The sequence below is a fragment of the Leptonotus elevatus genome, chromosome 8, assembly GCF_054856555.1.
Source record: "Leptonotus elevatus isolate MCC_2025b chromosome 8, RoL_Lele_1.0, whole genome shotgun sequence".
NCBI classification, from domain to species: domain Eukaryota; kingdom Metazoa; phylum Chordata; class Actinopteri; order Syngnathiformes; family Syngnathidae; genus Leptonotus; species Leptonotus elevatus.
Window position 1 is genome coordinate 5,447,026 of NC_141246.1, and position 25,685 is coordinate 5,472,710.

Genomic DNA, 25,685 nt, shown 5'->3' on the forward strand with positions numbered 1-25,685 from the left:
TGGATGAATGGATAAGATAGACAGACAGACACTTATGTACAATAAAATAGAAGGAAAATAAGTAGCAATAGAACCTGTCCTGCAAGATGTGGAAATGTCATTTGTGTTACACGGGTTCCACTTTGCCATCGCTGACTTGTGAATTCCAGTAATAGCTTCCTTCAAATAACACCCATTCAACACCAAATTCTAGCCCGGCGAACCATCACTTGCGATCGTCAAGGAGTCACGGCTAAAAGCTCCATCGAAAAATGGGAAGTTGGCAGAGGTTACCATGGCAACTGTTAAGACAACACAACTCCAACTAAGAGCAGCAGTGTAATTGAGTATGCACAATGCCTTAATGGCTTCTTTTTTTTTTTAGCTGGCGCGCTCCGTGGAGGGCTGTGAATGTTTTTGCATTTATCTGTCATCTGATAAGATTTCACTCCCATTTGTATTGTCCGACCGCGTGCAGTGGGGAAAATACGCCCCCTTTGGCAATCTTCTCTCTTTTGTTCCGCTTTTCATTTCCTGTCTGGGATAGCAGAAACACGGGATATAATTGTATCTCACGCACAAACGACTATATAAAGAGCCTGGCCCCCTATTTGCATATTGCCATGGATAGCGTGACAAAGTCCTCCCGAGACATAGCACAGAAGTCTTTTGATTTAGCCAATAGCTTTAAAAAATCTAAATATATCCTATTGTTGTTTCCCCCCCAAGTGTCACATTATATTGAGTTGTTAGCAGTATTGTCGTTGCATCTGACACTAAATGTCACTTATTCAGCTCCATTCAGGAGTGGAAGAAGTAATCATACGACCATAAAAACATTGCAAAACAGAGCTATTCATCCTCACTAACTGGTCTGAAATGTTCAAATGAAGTGTTATGAATCCTATTGATGGTTTTTACAACAAGTTTTCGTTCTCTGTCTGGTGAATTAACATCAGACAGGTTCATCTGAAAGAACCCAAACTGTCAAAACAGTCTTTCTAACGTTAAAAGCCATGCTTAAATACTATGGTTATGTTTGTTTAATGGCTTGACATGACTTGCTGCATATTTTTTTATTTTTTTAAATACAGGTTGAGTCCAGCAAATTTGTGAACTTTTTTTTTTTTTTTTTTTTTTTTCAGTCAGTAAGATTGCTTTTGCTATTTAACAAAATGGTTAAGTAAATGTCTGGGGCAGGAGTTGTTCATCCCTCTGTGTCCATACTGCAAATGAATGGTGCATGTGCAAAACCACAACTGGCTATCCAGCAATACATTTTTTTATATCACGTTTCCTCATTATAAATTTAATTTAGCACATAAACCTTAGAAAAATGAATGGTTGTATTCCGTGTAATTACAATTATTGCTGTCTCAATGAAGCATCATAACACGTTTGGGCAACCTACAGCTGGTGGGTCATATACAGCCCACCAGAGCATTTCATGTGACCCAGGATGCCCCAATATGCTCATAATACATAACAACATGGGTGTTTGGTCATATTTTTTTCCCATCAATTCAACATTGCTGACAGGAAAAAGTTGCGCCAGGACTACACTATAAAACCATTTAAAGTGTTATGATTGTATTTTCAACATTTCGTGCACAAACATTAAACAACACACGGCGGGATGGCGATCATCATTTCACTACTTTTTCTAAAAGATGTGAATTTTTTTTTTTCTCTTTATGAGTCATCGCCGACTGTTTGACCCGCAGATGAGTCTGTGAGTCACGGTTCGTGTTCGCTCAGCTGGCCAAGCAGAGGAATTGGGCAAATGCTCGGGTTTGAGATGGTGCTGGAGTTACTTTGAGGTGATTCCGCACAGCAAAGGCACTGAAGGGCGACTTGATTGAATCCTTTCAGCGGATCTCAGAGGCAATATTACTTGGACCCGTGTTGCTTCATAAGCTCAAGTTTTACCGTGTCATGGAGAATATGTAGGAAGGAAATTGGTTTTTGACATGAATGTGTGTCCACACATGCATGTACGTACTGTATTTTTAAAAATCATCAAACAAAAACTCTTAAAACCCAACTTATTCATAACCTTGGAAAAATTAGAGTTTTTTTTAAAATTATTATTAATGATTGATCCAGTGAAAAAATTATCCATGCATTAATTTCTATATCGCTTATCCACATTTGAGTCTCGGGTGAGCTGGACCCGAATCCGGCTGACATCACAGGGGACCTGTAGACAATTTTCCCATCAAAATACACAAAGGAACGAGAACTATAGTACCCTTAACATCAAATTGCCAAGCTCTGGTTGAAATCAATCACTCTTTAGAGTGTGGATCTGTCTCATGTAATTGCCAAGTACTGCTTTTTTTTATCATGACGACGAGGGGCGGATCAAGGGCGTTGCAACAAAGCAAGGGCTGCTTAGGGATGCCAATTAAGTGATTGTTTTGCAACGGCAATCGAACACCCAACCTCCCAACCGTGAAGCGGATGTGCTAACCATGCAGTCCTAATAGAAAAGCATGCAAACATTACAATCTCTTCAATCGTCATATATCGATATTGAAAATGAATGAATGAATTAAATAAATGCAGATTTATTAAAATTAATTTTATTATTAAAATCATTTGTACCCCACTACCCACTCTTGTGGACTTGCACACTGCAAGAACCACAACAAGGGAAAGCAAAATTTTCTCGGACCCTCCACATCCTGGTCACCACCTCTTCAAGGTCCTTTCAGTCAGTTTTAGAAAGCACAGAATGTCAGTAAAAGACTACTAGAGCAACTTTAGTGTACGTTGACTCACATTTAAATTGAAATGATCGGTTAATTCTGAACGCGACCACATCCCCAGTTATGAGGGTGTGCACACTTCTGCAGTCACTTTGTCTCAGTTGTTTGTTTTTAATTGCCCTCTCGAAAAGCTTTGGTATTTGAATTGCCTTTGAACAGGGGTGTGTAGACTTTTCATATCATTTTAAATACATTTTGATACATTTTGGGGCAAAACGGCAAACTTAATGTAACAATTATTACAGGATCACACATGGCCCATGGGCCATACTTTGGACACATGGTGAACGGTGGCTTTTAAAATGCAATAGCATGGCCACAGGGGTCTCTTGATGGTCTGCGGCTTCCGCGCATCCCAAGATGCCTCACTCCCAGCGTGCGAGAGACACAAAGTCGACGGTGCCGCAGAGCTCTCTCAATAATACATGTTGTGTTTGCACACAGGAGGGAAATGACGTCCAGAGAGAGGAGGCCGCTTTCGCTCTCTGCGGTGATAACGTCTAATTGGTTGGAGCGCAGCAAACGTCCAAAATTGTGTACAAATAGACATTAGTGTCCATTTTAGGAGCAAATGAGTCCCACAGATGAGCAGACCTTTGTCTGAAGCTGCATTCTTTTTTTTTTTTTTTGTTTTTTTTTGTTTTTTTGCATGTTGTTGTTTATTCACACAACTGTCTGCGTATTCATGGGAGCTCAGGGGAGTTTCACACGGAGATTCGCCAGCATTTTGCATGTATTATCCTATTGTGTGTAGGGAAACCCACTGAGGACGGGCAAAGCTGGCCTGCAGTGTTGGTGGAGCATGCATGAATAAGATACATAATTTAAAAGTATTGATATTGTTCTGTGGTTTCCATTGTGACAGTTAGCATTTAGCATGTATCAATCTTAATGGAGTCGGTCAGGCCCTACTGTATATACTGTATTAGCATGGCTTGGCGGCAGCGTGGAGGCCGGCTGGGTTTCACTAACTTAAAAATGTGCATTTTGATAAGCTGCACATAACCAGTGGACAACCGTTGGCACTCATTAGAACAAGTTGTGGAATCTTGCACACTGTGCCGGTGTGCAGCAGGCTTTAGTTTCCTTCGTCTCTAGTTTAGGGCTGAATAACTAATCAAATTAAAATTTACATTAATGTGCATTCAAATGCGATTTTAGAAAGAAAAAAAAAAGCTTCATTCCGGTTGGTCGGTAGGCTTTTTTTTTTAATATACTGTATTTATGTACACTATATTTTATGTATTCAATTATATTGTGCCTAAATAGGTTCAATAAGAAGTGTACTCCACATATTTACTTATCTTTGTTACATGAAACATGAAATTTTGAAGTGCTAAAGCTATAGGTTTGTTTGCGTTATTGTTGTAAGATGACTTACTGACTTATGTTTAAGGCACACTTGTTTGGTATTTGTGAGATTGTCGTAGTGGTTGTTAAATATTCAAATTGATAACTTATTGTTTATCTGCCTTTATTTTAGCACAAGCCTAACGTATGAGACCAAAACATTTATGCATAGTACATCTGATATTGTTTATTATAATAGAGATCAATTCATTGCTTGTGTTTGTAAAAAAAAATAAAAAATAAAAATAGGACCTTGAAAAGATAATCACATATAAAATTGCAATATTGATGAAGAAAAATCGTATATTAGCGTTCAGCCCTATACTAAATACAGAAGACTGTGGTTCTCATCATTTGTTTCGTTCAGGCTGATGCATTCTTTCACGGTTTCCCACGATTTTGAAAGTGCAAACCGCCATACCCCCTCTGTGTCTCACATCATGGCTTTCGCTCTTATCTCTTAAGTGGAGGGCTCTCCGTGACCCACTTCCGCAGTTTAACATTTGATTTGAATGTGAGTTTTAATGCTGGAGTTCAAGTGTGTGTGTATGTGTCACGGAAGAGGCCACATTATCACAGACCACTGCGTCTGCCGCCTTTCGACACGGTTCATTCATCCTCTCCCCGTTGGGTCCGAACATCTCCTCAAAAGTTTAACCTGCTATCGTGGTCCCATAACTCCCGTTTATCCTCACTCGGTCGACTTTACACAGAATCCGCCGTGGCTGATTATGTGTAAGCCGCAGCTAAAAGCTGAAAGATGTACTTGTCTGATCCAGTGTTAGTGTACGCGTGCTTATCATTCTGTGGGGCGGCGAGTTAATCCGAAACTACATTCAAATTAATCACACTGTGGATGAAAAACAGCCACGCATCTCCACGCTTCCGCGCACACCCTAAAAAAAACACCTGATAATAGCCAATGAAGGCATCATGTTTAATCACCCGATAATTATTTTTGATAGGTTTTGCACTGTAGTCACAGTTACACAGTTGATGTTTAAGTGTAAACTTTTTAAGATGTGTACCCCCTTCAACATCTGACACACGCCCCCCCCCCCCAAAAAAAAAATTTGAATGCCTTTTTGTGGTCCTAAACTGATGTCCAATTAAAAACATTGTGAGCTTGACGTTTAGCCTAGAACAGCATTTTCAAGATGCTCACCCTTTTATCATCAAGACAGGGAAGGAACACACCATCTTCCCCACACACACACACCATTAAAAAAAAAAAAGCCAATAAGTTGTATGTTTTTAATTTGTGCACCCTCAAACTTTCTCAAACTTGATTCCCTTGCCTAGACAGGGTTTGTGATGTCGTGAAAGTCAAATTAAATACTCTATGAATTAAAAATAGACATTCCAGAATGGCACACCCCCTCTATCCTTAAAAAAAGGGCTTCTTTTTTTTATAAAAATAGTACAATAACCCAATGTATAATCATCCAAGCATAATTTTTCAGTTTATTTTTGCACACTCCCAAATTGGGAATCCCTGGCCGAGATTGAGCGTGCAAGTCAGTTACAGTAATGCAGCAGTAGGTATGTTTACTTAGGTAATCTGCATTAATTATCGTCTAACAACATCACCAAACTGTGGTTCAGTATTTTTTTGTAAAGGCAACACAGACCTGTGCACATACTTGAAATCCAAAGCAATTTTGCTAATTAAATTGTACGAATTGACCCCCCCCCCCCCCCCCTTCCCTCATGGGGGTCGTGCTTATTCACACTTTTTAATTGTGTATTTAAGGAGCCGCTTGCTTTTACACTTCATGAATATCAATGGCAGTCAAAGGAGAGCAAAGTCCAATTAAAAGAGGGCTAAATATTGGTTGTAGAAGTCATTATGCTAGAGAAGATCTCACACTCGGGCACAGAGAAGTAAAGGACGCTTTGCCAAAAGTGGCGGTTCAAAAATACAAGAACTCTTGTGGTCGAGATTATTACGTACAAAAATACATATAAGTTGTGGCAGTGGGGAAAAAAAGAAACATCAAACCAAACCAACCAGAGGTGCCAAATCCAGGTGCAGAAAGTGAAAATCCTGCCACAGTTTGGCTTTAGCCTCAGATGCTAGTTAGCTAGCTCCCTAGCTAGCTCCCATGGTGCTCGTTTACCTGCTAGCATGGTGCTCGTTTACCTGCTAGGGAGCTAGCTAGCTAGCTAGCACTCTGTGCTAAAGCCAAACTGTGACAGGGTTTTTACTTTCTGGACCTGGATTTGCCACCTCTGAAACCAACCTCATCTGAACTGAAATTGTTGACTGTTGCAATGTTTGCAATATTCAGTCTCTTAAAATGTTTCTACAGAGGGGGTATTTGTTTTCTCAGAAGTGTATTCTTTACAGCATTGTATATGAAGTTGGCTTACTTCGCTCCCAAAACTTTTCTTTTAGCTTTTACAAGCGTATCAATTTTAGGCCCCAAAGTCTAAATGACAGCCCATTCCAGAATGTCATTCAAGTAGTAAGTAGGCATCACAATTAATAATTAATTCTATTGAAAAATTGCAGTTAGTGTTCTGTCCACAGGGGCCAGATTGAACCCCCTGAAAGGTCAGTTCTGGCCCGCGGGCTGTACGTTTAACAGCCCTGTTGTAGACCATTATAATCACACAGACAGACAGTACTTTGGAATTTTGGAGGGTATTAAACAGGAAGGCAGGATATTATGCGTGACCTCTCCACCCCGGTGTGCATATTGGCAACGGGATTCAAAGGGAAAAATTGCTCTCCTTTCTGATGGAACACCACAATGCAATCTTTTGGGGGAAATTGATAGAACACACTCAGACAAAGCAGTTTGTGCATTTCATACAATTTGTCGTCATTATTCTCCTCTCATCGCTCCACAATAGCGGCATTTGGCTGCATTTACGAAATGTCTGCACCGTCTCATTTGTCCCCATCGCAGCACCCGGTGCGTGTTAAGGAGTCAAGCTCTAAGAAGATCCTAATGAATGATTGACTCGGCCAAATGGATCCCACAACATCCCCTACACCTGCTTTAATAAGGATGTTCGCTTTGAAAGCTCTTCATCACGGATGCCTGCGCTCGTTCCATTTGGCCCAATCGTAATCACTCATAGCGGGTAATTAATGTAGCTTGTCGGGGTAATATTTCCTATTCTTCCCCTTCGGATGTCACATAAGTGCAGCTCTGGCCGACTTAGTTATTTTCATATGCTGCCGGTGAGCCCCGATGCCTGAGGGATCTGACAGATTATGCAGAAGAACAGTGCGGGAATGAAGAAATTTAGCATTGAAGGAGGGAGAGGGGAAAGTAAGGAGGCCATATGTGCATTTATTTCTGGCCAACTGAGTGCCACTTCCTTCCTTTGAGATGTATGTTGTGCTGGTGTACGTGACGTATTTGTGTGCAAATGCTAGCGTCTGGGCACAGCTATAGGTTTACAAAGCAGAATTCTTGTTTTATGAACAGACTGCAAAAACATCTATAAATGTTATGATATGCATACCAGACCAGTAGTTGGTGATGAAAAATTTAGGAACTGTGTAATAATGGTACAGATTTTCCCACATTAAGCATGGAATTATATCTGCCTCGTGATGTAGTGACAAGTATACATCGTAAACAAATTTAGTGTCTGGCTAGCAAACATCATGGCTAGCCAGACTTTACCTGTTAATTTGTCTTGCAGGCTATTCTAGTGGAGCAAAAGGAGCAGAAAATGACATTTTTCAAAATGAATAATTCTCGCACAATAATGCAGTTCATTAACTCATTCACTCCCAGCCATTTTCACTGAAGCCACTCCCATTGCTCCCGGCTATTTTACTGGATTTTGACTGATTTTGCAAGGCCCACAGAATATTATGTTATATTGCTATAAAAACGTGGAACCTGCCAAAATAATTTTTTTCATCAGGAAAAAAAAGTATATTTCTATCTGTTTCCGTTTTGCAGCAATTAGCTTTAGAATATAACTAAGTTTCATAATTATTCACAAATCAGTTTGAAAACAATGGGGAAAAGAGCTTTTTTGCAACATGGCCCTGGTTGATCTCTTATACTCTGCTGCCACCTGCTGGCCGTTTTTGTAATAACTACCATTGCTTTAAGTGTTCTATTCAGTTCAGAGGCTGCATCAAAGCATTCTGTAAGCAAGCCACTGAACCCTGATTTGCTCCCAGTGGACCTGGCAGTGCCCTGCATGGCAGCAGGGTGTGAACTGGTGAATGAGGCATTGTAAACCGCTTTGGGCACCACATGGTCTAGAGCGCTATATAAAAAGCAGTCAATTTATCATTTGACCATTTATCAGTGTTAGAAAGTTTGGTCTCTGTTCTTAGGCTTTGGCTACATTGAGTCTAGGGTGTCTTGAATCTGTGCATGATGCACTGAAATCTCAAGGTTTTCAAGTCATTCTGGAGCAACATGTGCTGCTTAATGTCCAAAATCTTGGTCTCAACTGCAGGTCACGGCTCTTTAGTTCAATAAAAACACAACCCCAGGCGATGTCCAATGTCATAAAAAAAACATCTTGGATTCCTTTTACAGATATAATTTCTCATCTTGGCAATTTATTTTGTGTTTTTATCATTGCTGCAAAAACTTTTTTTATTAGCGCTTGAGTCTTTAGCACCTCCACACTGTTGAAGCTGAACAGAGCATATACAGAGCAAATATGATCATTGGTTAGTGGCGACACTTGTCGGAGAGCAGAGCACTTATGTGCACACAACAACTATGACGGAAAAGATTGCTGTATCTAAAATGTAAGGCGATATCTGGCATTTACGGATTTGCTTTTGCCGTTTCCATAGAATCGATGGAAGACATGATGTTGCCATTGCCAACTGAGTCTGCTTTCACACAGCACAGACAAGGCATCCCACAATCACATCATTAGAGGAAGTCAGTGCCTGCATCTTTTGTGATGTATAAAATGGTTGTCAGACAACAACAGTGGGTTTTTTCAACCCTACATGGCTATATAGTGGTCCACATATACATACAGGCCTGCACCCAAATCAGTGGACTTCAACCGAATCCCCCAACACCCCCACAAAGTCTGATTTGATGCTGTTCTGAAACAGTGGAAGAATGGCACAGGAAAAAGTAAATATTGGCTTTTACAAGCACTGTGAAAAGGTATTTGTATATTCCTAAACTCTTAAAACTGCTGGGTCGTCCGCAAAGCCCACCTCCCTTCAGTTTGGCCCAATTCACATTGTTCTGTAAATAGGCTACTCTTCTGCGCTGATTAGCTCAACTAAGGGTAATATTTTAAATGACAAACACTTATGTGAAGGTATGCACTCTCTGCGTCGCTCTTGTTGTAATTATGGAACAAACTGCAAGATGCAGCAGCGGGGACCACAAAATGCAGCCAATTATATTAACTATTTCCCAGAGGAAGAAACCAGAACGGGCGCAATAAAAATATATTTTGGAGTCCAATATGTCTCATTAGCTCTGTGAAACACTCCAAGGACATTAGTCCCAATGTCCTCTGCAGGACTGGTAAACATACAGTAATAACAAGATGCAAGATTAGACAAAACGTTATGGTTTTAATTTGGTAATACGTTATGATTACGCAGGAGAAAGCCACCGTGTGTGTCCTATTTCCGCAGGTACTCGTGATGCATGTCCTCTATTTAGAGCGTATAAACAGTGTTTGTGTTACAGAGTGCGGCGAGTAAACACTTCTGTGACTGAAGGGATTTTGCAATCAGGTGAAAAGCTGGCGACGCTCTGAGCTGCTCCAAGCAAGAGACACCTTTAAAAGCATTGCGTCATCATCCATAGCCATTGGTTCCTTTTGGTGGTTAGCTGGTCAGATAATTAGATGTCTTGTTACTCGGGTGTAATTGTCTTCATAATTGTAATGTAATTGTAATAATGTCATTTTATTTCTGTCACTGTGAGGGAATAAACCGTGTGGTATATTGCTATGTAAGCTATGTAAGTTGCCATTTTGTTAGTTAGTTAGTTTGGTTAGTTGGTTAGTTAAACACATTTAACACATTAAACCTTGTACCTCTGAAATTGTCATTTTTTCAGGAGACCTTCAAAATGGCAAGTTTGTTCAACCCTTAACATGGCATCATCAAAAGAGAGCAAGCCATTTTCAACACTTCAAATTGGTCAATTATTAGTAAAAAAATATCACCCAGGCGTGGGGACTAATCTACGACGGCGTATTAGGGCCACACGCACACACACTGAGTGTTATTCCAACATTTGTTATTGTGTCTTGATTCCAGAATGCTGCACCTTCATGCATATTATTAAGCGTACCGTGACTCATCGCACCATAATGACTAAGTTTGGGGTATTATTGTGTAATGCTTTTACTTCCCCCATTTCCATTTTCTGCAGCTGTCGCCAAGGTCTGGTTAGCTGGGTTTGTGTTCTTGGCAAAGGGCTTCGGCATTATTAATGCATATGCATATGTTCCCATTATGGCAATGCATGAAATATTGTTGTAATTTGGGGTTCGTGCTGACAAAGTTTGGTGTCAATTGTACTATCAAAGTCTGCTTAGCCTTAAAAGTCTTGGCGGAGAAAACACAGTGGCAATATTGTTATCAAGTTCCTGTTCCTACACCAGAATTAATTATTCCTTTAAATCTGTGGACAATCCAAATCAGTTCGTTAGACAACTGGATGTGTAACAATTCCACCAATAAACACCTTTCTTTTGTTAGTGATTCAGTCAATCAGTTAGCCAGTCAGTTAATCAGTCAATTACCGCAATACAAATAACAACCGTAACCTTAGTTAGTTATTATCGGTAAGTTAGACTTTCCCTGATGTCTATCACTTCGCCAGTCAAATGCAACTATATGAATGTGAACAATAAATGTCTTACAATTAATTAGTTTGGAATCTGGGTGTTGAGCTGGCAAATTTGGTGCAGGCTGTACCTTCAGGAAATCTGCTGCCTTTTGGCGAGGAGAAAACAGTGCTGCCATTATCGCCGTGTAGACAACAATATTTGCATAAAGTCTCTGTTCCTATACCAGGTTGCATTTTTCCCGTAAGACATCCAGAAGGAACCTATGCAGAATGCTGATGAGCCGCCTTGTCTATAGTGATAACAGCCAAGCCGTTAAAAGACAGAGAGGGAGGAAGCTCCGCACCCCGCCGTCTGTAACCCGATTTTCAAAAGGTGCATGCAGCTGCGGCTGACCTTTCTTATCGTGTTGCTGCGAGTGACAAGAGAGTCGGTCCCCTCGGGAAGAGTCGGCCCCAGACTGGCCGGCTTCTTATCTGATGTTTGGGCCACGCCGCATCATAGTGCAGCACTTTATGATGCTGTAATTACCTACGCCAAGTGCCAACATCGCGAGGTGAGAAAGTGTGGTTTTTCATCTATAATCGTTGCTGCTATGTGAAAAACACTTATGTCCATTTTTTTTTTGCCGATATTTTTTATCTTTTTGTTTTTGGGATGTCTGCATTCAGTTCCATCCCAAAAACGAAAAAAGACATAAGAAATGGTTAAAAAAAAAAAATGGACATAAGTCTTTTTCACATTTTTATTTATTTTATTTTTTTTTGGGGGGGGGGGGGGTATTTGCATTCAGTTTCATCCCAAAAACGTAAAAATAAAAATGAGGGCAATAGATATGTATTTTTCACATAGCAGCAATGATTTGTTGGTTGGGACCAAAAAATAAGTTATTTCATTCATTAAATAAAAAAAATACAAATAATATCAATCGTACGTTTAATCAGTTAGCAAATTTGTATTCTGCTAAATATCGGAATCGGCAGCAGCCACAACAAATCAATATGGGTTGAGACCTAATTTCCTAATTTAATAATAGAACTCTAAAAAAAATCCTTTCATCCATCCATCTTCTTAACCGCTTGTCCTCACAAGGGTCGCGGGGGGCGCTGGAGCCTATCCCAGCTGACTTTGGGCAGTAGGCGGGGTTCACTGAATAGGTTGGATGTAAAAAATAGTTACCCAGATATCCTAAATGTGCTGGATAGTATTTTATATTGGAATGTTTAGAATCGGTCAAGAATTGTGTGGAAAAAAAGTAGTTAGAAAGTTTAAACATTTCTGAATTAATTTGGGAATTTGGTATTGGAAAACGTGGAAGATTGAAAACTGTGAATCTTTGAAATCATGGAAATTTTGGTAATGTAAAATCCTGAATGAGGAAGGATACATGAACACTTAACTAGTTTGAATCTGTTGAGAAATGTGGAAGAATACACTTATTCCAACCTAAATACTGTACATGTTTGTTTTTTTACATTCAGAAACTTGTTAATCATACTTTACTTTGTCCCGTTTGATCTAAACTTAGATTTGCGCTGCACGAACCTCCCGCAGAGCAGCGCTGCCTTCCTGCTCTGTGTACGTGCGTTAGTCGCTCGTCAAAGCGTTGCGACCGCCGCGCGTTTTCATAAACGCCCACGCCTCTGCACCGCAACGCAATTCACCGCTGCCGGCGTCCTAATACGCATTAAATCCTCTACAAAAGGCATCCGCTTTTATCACACGTGGCCCCGGATCAACATGTCCGCCGTTTGTCTTCACGCTGCGTCTGATATGCAGCAGGCTGTTCTTCTTTCCGCTAAAGGGATGCCATGTAACTGTGGTGGTGGCTAGCAGTGATTTTTGCCGCTCTTCGACTTCTTCGCCCAGAAGAAAAGGGCTGAAATAATGAGGATTTACAATGTTTTTGGTCTCCACATTGAGACATCAACAAAAACTACCTTAACATGAGTCACTTCAATAGTATTTGTTAGCATACTAGCCTAAATAATATGCTAGTGCAAATGTGATGAATGCACACGAGCACTTTACGCAAATTTTAATACCATAAGTACATAAGAGAAGTGTAGGATTTTGAGACGGCATTACCGTATTTTGACGGAGCACTGAATTAAAATGTTGACTGCTACGTTAGCTTCTATCGGGTTAGCCACCAGCCGGATTGTCATTTGTAATTAAAATATTTTCTTGTTTGCATTTTCTTTTCATGTTTAACACTGGATGATATTATATTAATGCCGTTAACTTGGCCATGTTTTCTTTTTATTTCATCACCAATGCTGTCAAGCTGAATTGCACTGAAAATATAAAAGGCTGTTTTGGTATTCAAGCTCACAGTTGTGATTTTTCACAGCTTTGTCTGCGTCACCTTTCTTTCTCCACTTTCATTCCCACAGCGTCCCTGTGGATTATGGGACCTGCCGAGTGTGTTGGCACAGATCCCCGCTGTATGTTAAGTTGTGCGTGTGTGTGTGTGCCTCTGTCTTTGCTACATTGTTGGGCCCATACACGCGTGTTTTTCTAGGTTTAGCTACCATTGTGGGGACCGACTTGAAATTTGGACATTTTGGTGGTCACCACAAGTTCAGATCTCTTTTAGAAGGTCAAGACTTGGTTTTAGAGTTTAGGTTGAGGTTAGGGAAAGGAATTAGGGGTAGGCAATCATTTTTGATGGTTGGGGTAGGAAATGCATCAAGTCAATGAGATGTCCCCACAACGATACAAAGACAAACGTGCGTGTGTGTGTTTTCTCTTTTACCGATTTCGCACATTATTGTTCTCGTTCACTTGCTTCACCTTTTAGAGTCAATAGAGCGCATAATCACTTTCTGGCCACCAAAGTCAAAACAACACATGACTTTGTTGAACATTTGTACTTTGAGTTGTACAGGTTACCTTGGTCTGGGTTTTTGTTTTGTTTTAACCACAAAAACGTGACATTTCTATCCACTATTGTCTGTTGCTTCTTCTAAATCTTGAAGAACTAAAGTGTTTGCTCTGTATTTTCATTGGCTACGTTAACATGCAGGCAATAACCTTTTTAAGGCCTTCCAAATGCGCAAAAACCCGAATATGCTCTTATAAAAGTAATCCAGGGCTTTTATTTGGGTTTTTAAAAACCCGAATAAAAGCCCTGGATTACTTTCATAACTGGAATTCTTGCTCATATAAACACATTCGGAATATCTCGATTGATCGGGGCAATGTTTTTCACGTTGCGCATGCTCCCTATTATCTTCTTCATCTTCTTTTTTTCTTCTTCTTCTTCTTCTTCTTCGCTTATTTGATTCACAAGGAATCTTGGTCTTTATCTGGGGTCTCAAATTTACGTTACCTGATAAGGGTTTAATCTGGCCAGCCACAATCAAAGCATATAAATGTTTAATTTCCCAAGCAATTCTCAGATGAGAAATGCAACTTTTACACAGAATTGCTCTGGATGTCGTTTTTATACACGCAATTTAAAGTTAGTTTGTTTAAAGAATAAATAAAAACAATATCAATCAAACACAAACGTGCTGAATAAGACACACAATCAACTCCCTATATGACAAGGATTATAACATCCTTTTAACTTCATTAACGGCAGTACACAATGCATTCTGTGAACAATATACAGGTATATGCAAAATAGGTAGATATAACATTGATTTCTGCACTGCACATTATTTTGTGTCTCTACGGCGAAAACGCCACAGCTAATATACACATACAGTCCGTGCTTCTGGCGTGCAACCCACCGGAAATACTCAAGCCGTTGTCAACAAACATGACGCTTGCAGTAAAGAACCACAAAGAAACCAACTACTTTATTTAGTGGAGTGAGTGACATAAATATGTCTTTTATTGAACGTATAGTAAGTTAAATGACGTTATTTACGTAATTACGTTGTCTGCGCGTTGCGGTCCGAACGGGTTATTCTAATCGAGCACAAATGAGCATGTGAACGGGAGTAACTCCGCCACGCATGTAAACGCGTTACCTCGTTTGTTTCACAAACCGTAATTATGACCTTAACCTGAATATTGACTGCATGTAAACATAATCATTGTGGTGCCACTTAAGAATACAGCTAGCACCTTTTGTAATTCCTAGTTTACCACTGCACCCTCTAGCCACATCTCCCTTATACCCAAACTGTTGTCTCAAAAACACCTCCAGTTTAGGTGAATCAATAGTCTATTTGTAAGTATGGCAGAGCGGTTGTTCCTAGATTAATGGGATTAGCTGTGTGTGAGTGTATGCTAATGAGCGAGCAACTCAATAAAAGGAACAGAAACTCGTCTGAACGCAGACTTTGTTGAAATCTTATCCTGTCTCTCCCGTGCACAATAAAAGCAGCAGCACAACAACAAGCCAAATGCAGGCGGACGGTTGTAAAGCACGAGCACATATTAAAACCCTTTATCAAGATGCTCACTCCTCGGAAATGTTAGTCGATAAAAAGCTATTTGCTTGGGTGTTGTGTTGCTTTTTTATGGAGTCAAAACACGTGGCGGTAGTAGTTCTTTTTCGGCAACAAGCTCAACAATAGTCGCTTTGCCGGTATGATGAATGAGTCTTTTGTGTGCACTCCTGGAAGACGTTTCCCCGACAGTTCCCAAGTGCTCCAGATGAAAGTGCCTGTGATGTTCACAAAAACATGTATATTAGGTTTGCTATAGGCTCCAAGTTGTTTTGAATGTTAACAAAAAACACGTGCATAGAACATTGAAGTATACACATTTTTGAGTTTTTGTTTATGGAAACACACTTGGTTGGAGATTAAATGGCCTTTGAAGTTTACGAAAACAGCAGAAAGCTCATCTCAAAGCCATCACTTCAGGAAACAAAATTGTGTCGTTTGAGCTGTTAAGAACATTGCGTCATCAAAGGGACCAATCAACATCCACCCATTTTTATTTGAATTTTCAAGAAATGTGAAAATAAAAAAGGGCCCAAAATTTGCCCCAAAAAGGTTTTTACGCTTAGAGAGGGGGGGGGGGGGTTTGAAGTGTGTTGAAAAAAGGAAAATGCGAATTTTGCCTATGGAAACAGGTTTTGCAAATAAACGCTGACAAGACCAGATACACGTTGACTGGATGTTACGTCACACAAGATGTGTTGTGTGTATAAATCAACTTTGATGTTTTCAAAAACACGTACGGGGGATTTGTTGACGCATTGAAATTGTTTTTATGACCATGGTGTCTGATTTTGACTCCCCTTCGTATTTGCCAGCCGTGACACTCGACCCATAGCGCGCTAACACTTACCTCCCGCATTTCAGTTAGCTCGTTAGCGACGGTGTCAGGTCTTTGCGCTGCTGGCTTCCTTTTTTGGGAGCAATTACAGCTCCAAAAGCATCTGTTCAACACGGATCATATCAGCCTGTCTTTTTTTGTGTGTATAAATAATTGGGAGGCCTCCGTGGCTCATTAGCGGCAACGTTTACCCTCCCTGCTCACTACACTTAAAAGTCACTCCTCTCTCCGAATGTGACACGCGTCCCATTTTCATTTGTTGCATCGCTAGCTCCGTTTAACCCCTCGTAGCCTTTAAGTGTTGAGGATGTGAGTCAGTGAAGGTCGCCGTCCATCGTCTCATTGGATTGCCATTGATCGGCACTTAGCTCATCGCTCCGGTCCGAGGCTAGACTGTAATTGTGGCGTTAACATCGGGAAACATCACGCGTTTAATTCGCGAGAGCCACTGAAACGGCGTGCTTGGCCACTTTGTGTCTTGGATTGATTCCAAGTGTCTTGATGGATCATTGTAAAGGCCGCTCAGCTGTACTTGCTTAAGTTACAGAAGGGAATCATTATTTTGCTTTTAACTTTTAGTTGTAAGTTGGTTCATGCTAAATCTTATGTACATGTTGTGTTTGATTATGTTGTTGACTTTTATTAACTCATTCACTCCCAGCCATTTTCACTGAAGCAACCCCCTTCGCTCCCGGCAGTTTTATTGGATTTTGACTGATTTACAAGGCCCACAGAATATTGTGTTCTATTGCTATAAAAACATTGAACCTACCAAAAGAAAGATCTGAGTCTCTTCTTTCATCGGGGGAAAAAATTTATTTTATATCTGTTTCTGTTTTGCAGCAATTAGCATTAGAATATAGCTAAGTTTCATCATTATTCACAAATCTATTTAAAACAGTGGGGAAAATAGTTTTTTGCAACATGGCCCTGGTTGATCTCTTATATTCTGCTGCCACCTGCTTGCCGTTTTTTTTGTAATAACTACCATTGCCTCAAGCGTTCTCTTCATTTCAGAGGCTGCATCAAAGCCTTCTGTATGTTCTAGCATTAAAAAAAAAAAGTTTTAAAAAACGTATATACATATATATTTGGGACCATGGTAAAATAGAACATATTTATACATTTATGGGAGCAAATGAGAATCCTACTAATTGTATTTTAGCCCATTTTTCCCTTTAAAAAAATAGTTAAAATATAAAATGATGGAAAAGAAAGAACTGTTTACAAGAAGAAGAAGAAGAAACTTAAAATATCTTTACAAATATCACGTTAAACAAAACAAAAAAGGCAAAACACAGACCATTTTTCTATGGTCAACATGAGCACCCTGTTGATTTTGCTTTGGTCTGACCCTCAGTCACCCTTTTATTAGCAAAGCGCTTCATTACTGCTGAGTCATATACGTCGAAAACTGGCATGCCGCATTCCGACGAGCCCCGCATCTGTCCTTAGTGAAAGCCATCCGTGGCTATATTTAGCCCACGCATGCAGCGTTATATGGGTCAAGAATCGCATGGTACACCCCTCCAGTGTTAGACTGCATTGCTCCAGCATTCCCGTCTGTGCTGCATCCCGGCAAGCTGTTTATTTTCCTCCTCTTCCTCCGACACTCCCTTTCCACGGGCGTCATTTGTAGTCAAGGACTCTTTCAACGTTATCCTCAGATAGCTTAACCCAGGTTGTGAACAGCTGATGTTGTTTTGCTCTTCATTTCCGTGTATCGTCCTTTCGTGCACTTCCCCCCCCCCCCAGAGCTTGAAAGCCGCAGAATCCTTCCGTGATCTACCCGTTCAGGGTCACGGGGAATGCTAGAGCCTGTCGTGGCTAACTGAAGGGGAACGATGACTGGTCAATCACGGGGCATATATAGAGAAGCAATTCACATTCATAGGAATGTTATGTCATATTGCGTCCTCTGATTTAGGCATTAATGATCACGTTTACAATTGTTCGACCTTGGCTCATTCCAATTCCGACAATCTCTGACATTCTCTCAATCTTCCATTGATTTCTACTCTTTTGTAAAAGTGAAAATTAATTATGCAACATTTTATAAGCTTTTATTTAACAATAGAAATAAGAATCAGACTGAGCGTTTGCATGAAAAATGAGAAAGAAAGTTCTAATCAAAAGCCCAACAAAAGGATATGTCAAAGCTATTTTGATGAGAAGCAAAAAAAAAAATGTTTATATTGAAAAGTCAATTTGTGATTAAAAAAAAGAAAACAGCAAATTGTTGGCTGATTTCGGAACTTTTTAAACTGCTGTAGTAAGTTGGAACGATACCTATACACACACAGTACATTCTGTAGAGTAAATTTGACTCTATTTAGACTGGGACCAAATAGACTTAGTTTTAGAGTAGGCTAATATTCACACTTGGAAGAGAGTACAATAAAGAATGGGGGGGGGGGGGGGCGGGGGTTCACTCAAGGGTTGAGGAACAAATTATATTATATAAAAATAAAATCTTTATTTTGCTCTCTTCCAAGTGTAAATATTACTCTAAAACTGAGTCTATTCGGTCCCACTCTAAATAGAGTCAAATGTACTCTACAGAATTTCCTGTGCATTTTTAAAAAGTCTTGCTACCTGGGCTCACTGCACCTCTACTCGTTCTACTGTCAGGAACAGCTACTATTTCTAGTACCTGGTTGACATAAAGCAATGCTTATCATTTATTGGTCAAGCAGACTAGAAATGCTAATGTTAGCTTACCCGTTGCTGCAGAGCTCCATTTTCTTGCCACCAGTAGTTTCTCCCCAGATTATTTTTTTCTTATTTCAAAATAAATACAGCAAAGTGTTTGGTCAGAGTAGGCTGCTGCATGTGATTGGATTAATAATTTCTTGATGAAGCAGCATGTTGCTCACTACGCAATTTACAGTACAAAGTACCCTGTTCCTGAGTAACTGCAATGCAATTAATTGTATTATATGTTTGTGATCAGAAAGTGGTTCAGTGTACTAGGCACCAGTACAAAAAACAAACACTGTGTTTCCCAGTACAGTATTTATCATAGCAATATAGAAATAAATTACCAATTGATTCCAATTGGAAGCTAGTATCCTAGAGAGATGAACTGAGTCTGACTTAAAACTTGAAAAACTTTTCTTTCCCATGTCAACACAAAAATGTGTACATGTTATGAAAGGACCAAACCCAAAATTGAGGAGGAAATCTGCCATTGTGATGTGTAGCAGCCATTTTGGATTGCACTTTAACAAACTCCTATGGAATTTGCCCAACTGGGCCCCAATCGCAAGTGGGTATCCTTGATATCCTACCTTTTTGTGCCTATGCCTCCTAATGCCGAGCATCGCATCAAAGTTTCATGATCATCTCAAAGATTCACCGTGAAAAAGAAGCCTGGCGAGTTAGGGGGAGAAAATAGCGTGAACACCACAAAACAAATTTGGGTGTTCATGCATATCGTAACAAGATGGATGAAAACATTTCAAGGACCATGCCTGCAATTGAACAGGAAGTCAGCCATTTTGGGCTGTACTTTGACAAAGGGCTATTAAGGAATTCACCCAACAGTGCCCCAATCATAAGCAGGGATCGCCACAGTTTGATGATCATTTCCAGGATTCACCATGACAAAGTGTGAGCGATGGCTCTTTCATCGCTGCTCGCGGCTTAACGCTGTTACACTGAAGACGTTTCCCTGATAAATATTTGTCCGCCAGCAGTGGCAACATCCCGGAGTCATCCATCTGAATAGCATTGTATCTGTCGTTTTCACAAAGGTGTGCGAGGAAGTGCTGTCATGAAACAGATTGGGGACTAAATAGATGATTAAAAAAAAAAATCGCCCAGAAGGGAGGAGACGAAGTGGACATTTATTCCAACCTTTACACTTACTATATTCCCCCAGGAAGGGCGTGCCACCACAGTCTGCGAGGAAATTAATGCGTCTACACCTCTTTTTATAACTTTCTTTTACAATGTCGCATTAAAGCAGCGCTAAATCAAATCATATTGGCCAACTGGAACGATTTAATTTCCGCGCCACCAGGTGTTGACTTGATTTTTGGCTCGGACTCAAATCCAAGCCTGCGGAGGTTGCATTAGACGATTGAGATGTCTTGAGAAAAAAAAAATCGGGTGAGGGAGGGAAGCAGCTGGAAGGTGGGGAGTGTCGCCTCGCCTCCCCCAGGTTTGCTATCATAGAATGGGACACATGTTAATCTCGCTTCCCTAGGTGATGTGCATGACGGCGTTTGTTCAAAGTCAGGGTGACTTTTGGCGACTCAAGTTTTGTGAGGGCCAGGGAAATGATGAGGGAGTGTGAGGAGGGGGAATGGAAGAGCAAACATTGTGACAGGTGTCTGGCGAGGGACACTGATTGGATTTATAAAGCAGGCAACACTATTCTGTCTGCTTTTCTTTTTTTTGGGCAGGGGCGGGGGGTGAGGGTAGGATGGCCATGACACGAGGGCCCAGCAGAGGCTTCTGGGGTCCTCAGACTTGAAACGAAAACATAAACAATGACATATGTTGCTGTAAAAATCTATGATAATTCTCAGATGGACCTAATTTATAGGTTTTTGTCAATCAAATAAACTGTCTGTGTTTTAGTAAGCATCAAATGCAATTATTATTATTATTGCCCTAAAACCAAAGTATAAGGTTTTGTAAAAATTAGGGGTCAGGCGATTAATTTTTTGTTAATTAATCGCATGACTTCAATTCTAAATGTACAATAAAATATTTTTGTTAAAGTTTTCATACTCTTGTTTAAAAAAATGTTAAACTAATAGATATATGGCTGCATCTTTTAGTCATTGATACAGTAATTTCAGAATAATTTATAAAATTAAAAAGATGTACTGTACTGTAAAAAAACAAGTGTGATATTAATTTGTGTTGTCATTTTTCTGCCACTAGATTGCATGATTTCATGTGTAAGACATTAGTGACAGCTCACTGCATTTTTATTTTCATATTAAGAGCTATCTAATCTTTGACATGAAATAACTTGTGGAATTCTGCACATTTTTAAAATTGTAAAATACAACTTGACCCCATACTCCATAAATATGTGCATTATTATTCAATCTATTACTGCTACATTTTTGGCGTGGACGTGTCTGCTGCGCTGTAGCGTTAAAGGAACTTATAATTAACTCAACGTGCTAATTTTGACACCCCTAGTAAAAGTCAATGACCATTTAGTCTCCGGTGAACCATTCATGCTTTTTTTTTTTCAACAACAATTTAAGATCTCTTCCCCTCCATGTTCTGCGTATTGAATGTTTATGAGTGTTTTTGGACTGAAAATTTCAGATTTTGTAAAGCCTATTCTACATACTCATACACTGTATCTATAACCTAAAATAGACTTTTTTGTTAAAGCCTCACTGCTCCCTCACCATCTGAATTTCCAAACCACCTCTGAAGTCCGTCTCCTCATCATCTTGTCTGCTCTTGTCCCGCGGGTGCAATCCGATTTTCCCTCTGGCCAGCCAAGATGGATGATCTCTGAGAGCATCTCTAATTTGACTCCATCGCCATCCTTTTCCTTTTCTTGTCTCCCGTCACCACCCTCCTCTCATCCTCCCCTCACATACCCGTGCACTTGTCTTGCCTGATCAGCGGCTGGCACCCGATATTTCCTGCGGCTGGAGCGCAACCGAGCACATTAACAATGCTCCCTGTTGCCCGTGTAACACCTGGGGATCATTTTTCTTGATTCCGCAGCGTGGGACTTTGCGCCAATTCCATAGACTTTCTATCAGCGACTTAATCGAATAGGAAGGGGGAGCGTCGCGGTTTGAAATCTGTGGTATCAATTTGGTGTCCGTCAGAGCGCGTCGCCGGGGTTATTAGACGGCCATTTGGAGCGTTATATGGAGCGCACCCTGCCTGGGCCCCATTAGTTTCCCTATACAGAGGCATAAGCAGCATGCCAACTCTTCAGAGTCGTAATTAATAATCTCAACACTCCTTGGCAAAGGTGTCAGAACACGTGGATCATGTTACACAAAGTGGGAAGATTTCCTTTCAAAATAATTTCAAAATGTTTTTTAAATAATATTTTTAAAAAGTATGTATTTCCAAGTATTGTGTATAATTTTTAGAATCAAATAATTGTTTGTTTAAAAAACAATTTATTCCTTCAAAATTAGTCTGAACAATTGTAAAATATTTTTTAATTGTTTAAAAAATATATATATATTAATAATTTTTAAAATTAGAATTGTAATAAATTTTAATAAAAGTAAAATAATTTCAATAATGCAGTCACTTTTTTGAAACATGAATACTTTAGTAAAAATCTGTTAAAAATGCACTAAGAATAATTTAAATAACCTGTTTAAAATATATTTTCTTTTCTTTTTTTTAATAAATAAGTCCAATGAATGAATAAATACACAGCCATTGTATTGTGATATGATGTTAGTCATTGGTTGATTGGCCATGATGTCCGTGTGTGTGTTTTAGTCTTAACCTCAGTAACACGTTTGGTCACAGAAAACCAAAATCGTCCAAGCACGCCTGTATGGTTCCCTACCTTTTCCCACAAAGTTGGAAGCATAGAATTCAGATTCAGGGGCAACCTAGTTTTGCCCTTATTAAACGTCTGCCCATCATGTTCACTTCAAAATCTAACTTTATTTATTTATCAAACAATCACACTCACTCACTCACTCTCCTCGTCTGTCCCGTTCAGGTCATCTGATGGTGGGTGCGCATCCGGAACAGTGGTGGTGAGTCGACTGAAGATGGGTGAGATGGAAGAAGTGGAGCATATCACCACTGAAGCACCGTCCCATAAGGTAAGCAGAAAACAAAGGAGCAGGGATTCCCAAAATGTGATGAGGGTGCCCTTGGGGGTGCTTAGAATGCTTTCAAAGGGCTGCGTGAAATTGAAAGTATGATGACGGTAGTGCTGAAGCAATTCATTCTATTAAAAAGAACTCTGCCTTGAAGTGTTGAAGTGATCGTTATTTTCACTTCTTTACTTATAGAAGGTACGTTTGTTGGACTTGTCGTAATTATTATTTAAATTATTTTTTATTTGGGTAAAATGCATACTCTATTGGGTTAAGATCTGGTTATTAACTTGGCTAGTCTAAGACCTTCCAGTTTTTCCCCTTGATGAAATTATTTGTTGTGTTGACAGTGTGTCTTGTTGCATGACAGCATAAAGCGTCTCCCATTTGGTTTAGATGCAATTTTCTGTAAATTGCCAGACAACATGGTTTTGTAGACTTCAGAATTTATTCTGCTGCGACGATTGTTCTTTAACTCATTCACTCCAAGCCATTTTCACTGAAGCAACCCCCTTCGCTCCTGGCTGTTTTACTGGATTTTGACTGATTTGGCAAGGCCCACAGAATATTGTGTTCTATTGCTATGAAAACATGGAACCTTACCAAAAGAAAGATTAGTCTCTTCTTTCATCAAGAATATATATATTTGTATCTGTTCCGTTTTGCCGCAATTAGCATTAGAATATTGCTAAGTTTCATCATTATTCACAAACCTATTGAAAACACTGGGAAAAAGAGCTTGTTGCAACATGGCCCTGGCTGATCTCTTCTACTGCCACCCGCTGGCCGTTTTTTGTAATAACTACCATTGCTTTAAGAGACCTCTTCAGGTCAGAAGCTGCATCAAAAATCGTATAAAACCGTTTTGGGGAGTGAAGTACAAAGTATTTAAAAACCTATTTATACATTTTTGTGGTTTGAATGAGTTAACCAAGTAAAAATGTTTGTTTGTTTTTCAAATACTCATTCAAACCCAAAAACGTATAAATACGTCTTGGGGAGTGAAGTACAACGTTTAAAAAACGTATTTATACGTTTTTGGGTTTGAATGAGTTAACCAAGCAAAATTTTGTTTTTTTCCCAAATACTTGATAATTCGAAAGAATTTTCAGAAGATACCCCCAAAAATTTGCTAGCTGCATACCTACTGTGAGCCTAAATCTAACTTTTTTTTTATTTTTTTATAATTTTGTCTAAATTTGATGCGGTGTTTCAATGTAAAGTATAATTTACACACGAGTAAATTTTTATGCAAGAGCAGGCGCACTAAATACATTGATGAGGGCGCATGGTTTGAAAAGTGTTTGTAATGCTGATGATCGGAGAAATAGGACCTCGTAATACGGCTCAAATCCACCAATGAGATTAGAGGACTTCCAGTGTGGCCTAATGGGGATTTGCAGTGAGTGTGCGCGCACTAATCTCCTACAAAGCACTCCGCTCCCCTCGAAAGCGACCATCACGGGAGTAACAGGACCTTTTCCCCTCATTCCCAATGGGATGCCGAATCACCAAGAATGACATCGTATGTACTCTTCCTGATTGCCCGCACATGCTCAGTAGAGCCCCCTTTTTTTCCCCCTCAATGAACTTGTGTGTATTACAGCGAAGAGTTTTCAACTGTTTGAGGGAACGTTGTGGCTTTTTTTTTTTTTTTTTTTTTTTTTGCACCACACCGCCTGCTTTGTGAGGGTTTTGTGTGTATGCGTGTGTAAACACACGCATCACTGTCTTATATAATTGGCCGAGGGCTTCGCACATGGCTGAGTGACTTTGGGTTGTGCCCACTCGCGTGGCTGGTGAAGGGAGGTTCCCTGCCAGGCTCCGCAGTGTCACTGACAATATGCCCATGTCTCCATGATGAATCTGTCGCTCTCCGTGTGTGTGTGTGGGGGGGGGGGGGTGCGTGTGTGTGTGTGTGTTGCAGAAGACAAAAGGGAGGGAGATGATAAAAACTGAAAATTAGTGTGTGTGATCTTTGTGTTTCTGCTGTGAAAGACAGAGGGACAAAAAAATTGTGCGTGTGTGCGTGGGCTTGTGCATATGTGTGTTGTCACTCCTCATTTCTTCTTGTATTCGATTTGTAGCAAAAGATGAAGGGAAGGACATGTAAAAAATTGGTTAAGAGTAGTCTGTGCATGTATGCCTGTACTCTCTGCTTTTCGGCAAAATAACCCATTAGAGTATTGTACAGGGCGATAGAGGCTGCATCCTGCTGTGAATAGAGGAACGCCACAAATATTTGACATTCCTTAAAAAAAAATTCTTTACTATTTGGAATCTTAAAAACACCACAAACATCATCTCAAAAGACCATTTCAAACTCATCTTACTATATAGCGCTTAATAATAAATGACTCACAGATAATTAGATTTCAAAAAAGTATGTTTCCAGTTACCAACACCCAGTCTAACCCGCCTCTGCCTCGCCTTTGCCGCACTCCGCACAAGATTTACGCTGCTGACAAAAACAGAGCCCAAATTCTTTATCCTCTGAAGAAAAAAAAAAGACAAATATTGGCGGCAAACTTACACCGCATTACGTCTCCGCTCCGCTGCGTCTTGACTGCGTGCTCCGGACACGTCAATTTTATGGACAAAACTCACCGGCTGCGCACAGCTGCGGTCCGGCAGCTCTGTCGCCGACAACTTCCCACCGTGTCTCGCGTGATCGCGCTCGATAATGTGGCATTAAAAACGACGACAAACACGCAAAAGTCTGTGCTCAACAAAGAAGCAAAAAGAGAAGTGTACTTCCTTTGATTGAACGCACCGTCCACTCCCACAG

General features: G+C 40.1%; 1 protein-coding gene across 16 annotated transcripts in view; it reads left to right on the forward strand.

The window, feature by feature from the left end:
- Nucleotides 1-25,685, forward strand: part of inpp4b (inositol polyphosphate-4-phosphatase type II B) — a 138,890-nt gene that overhangs the window by 67,271 nt on the left and 45,934 nt on the right. For all 16 annotated transcript variants that reach the window (XM_086083043.1, XM_086083044.1, XM_086083037.1 and 13 more), the window contains one exon: nt 22,795-22,900. In XM_086083043.1, the coding sequence (XP_085939169.1) occupies nt 22,795-22,900 (106 nt within the window). The remainder of the gene's footprint in view (nt 1-22,794; nt 22,901-25,685) is intronic.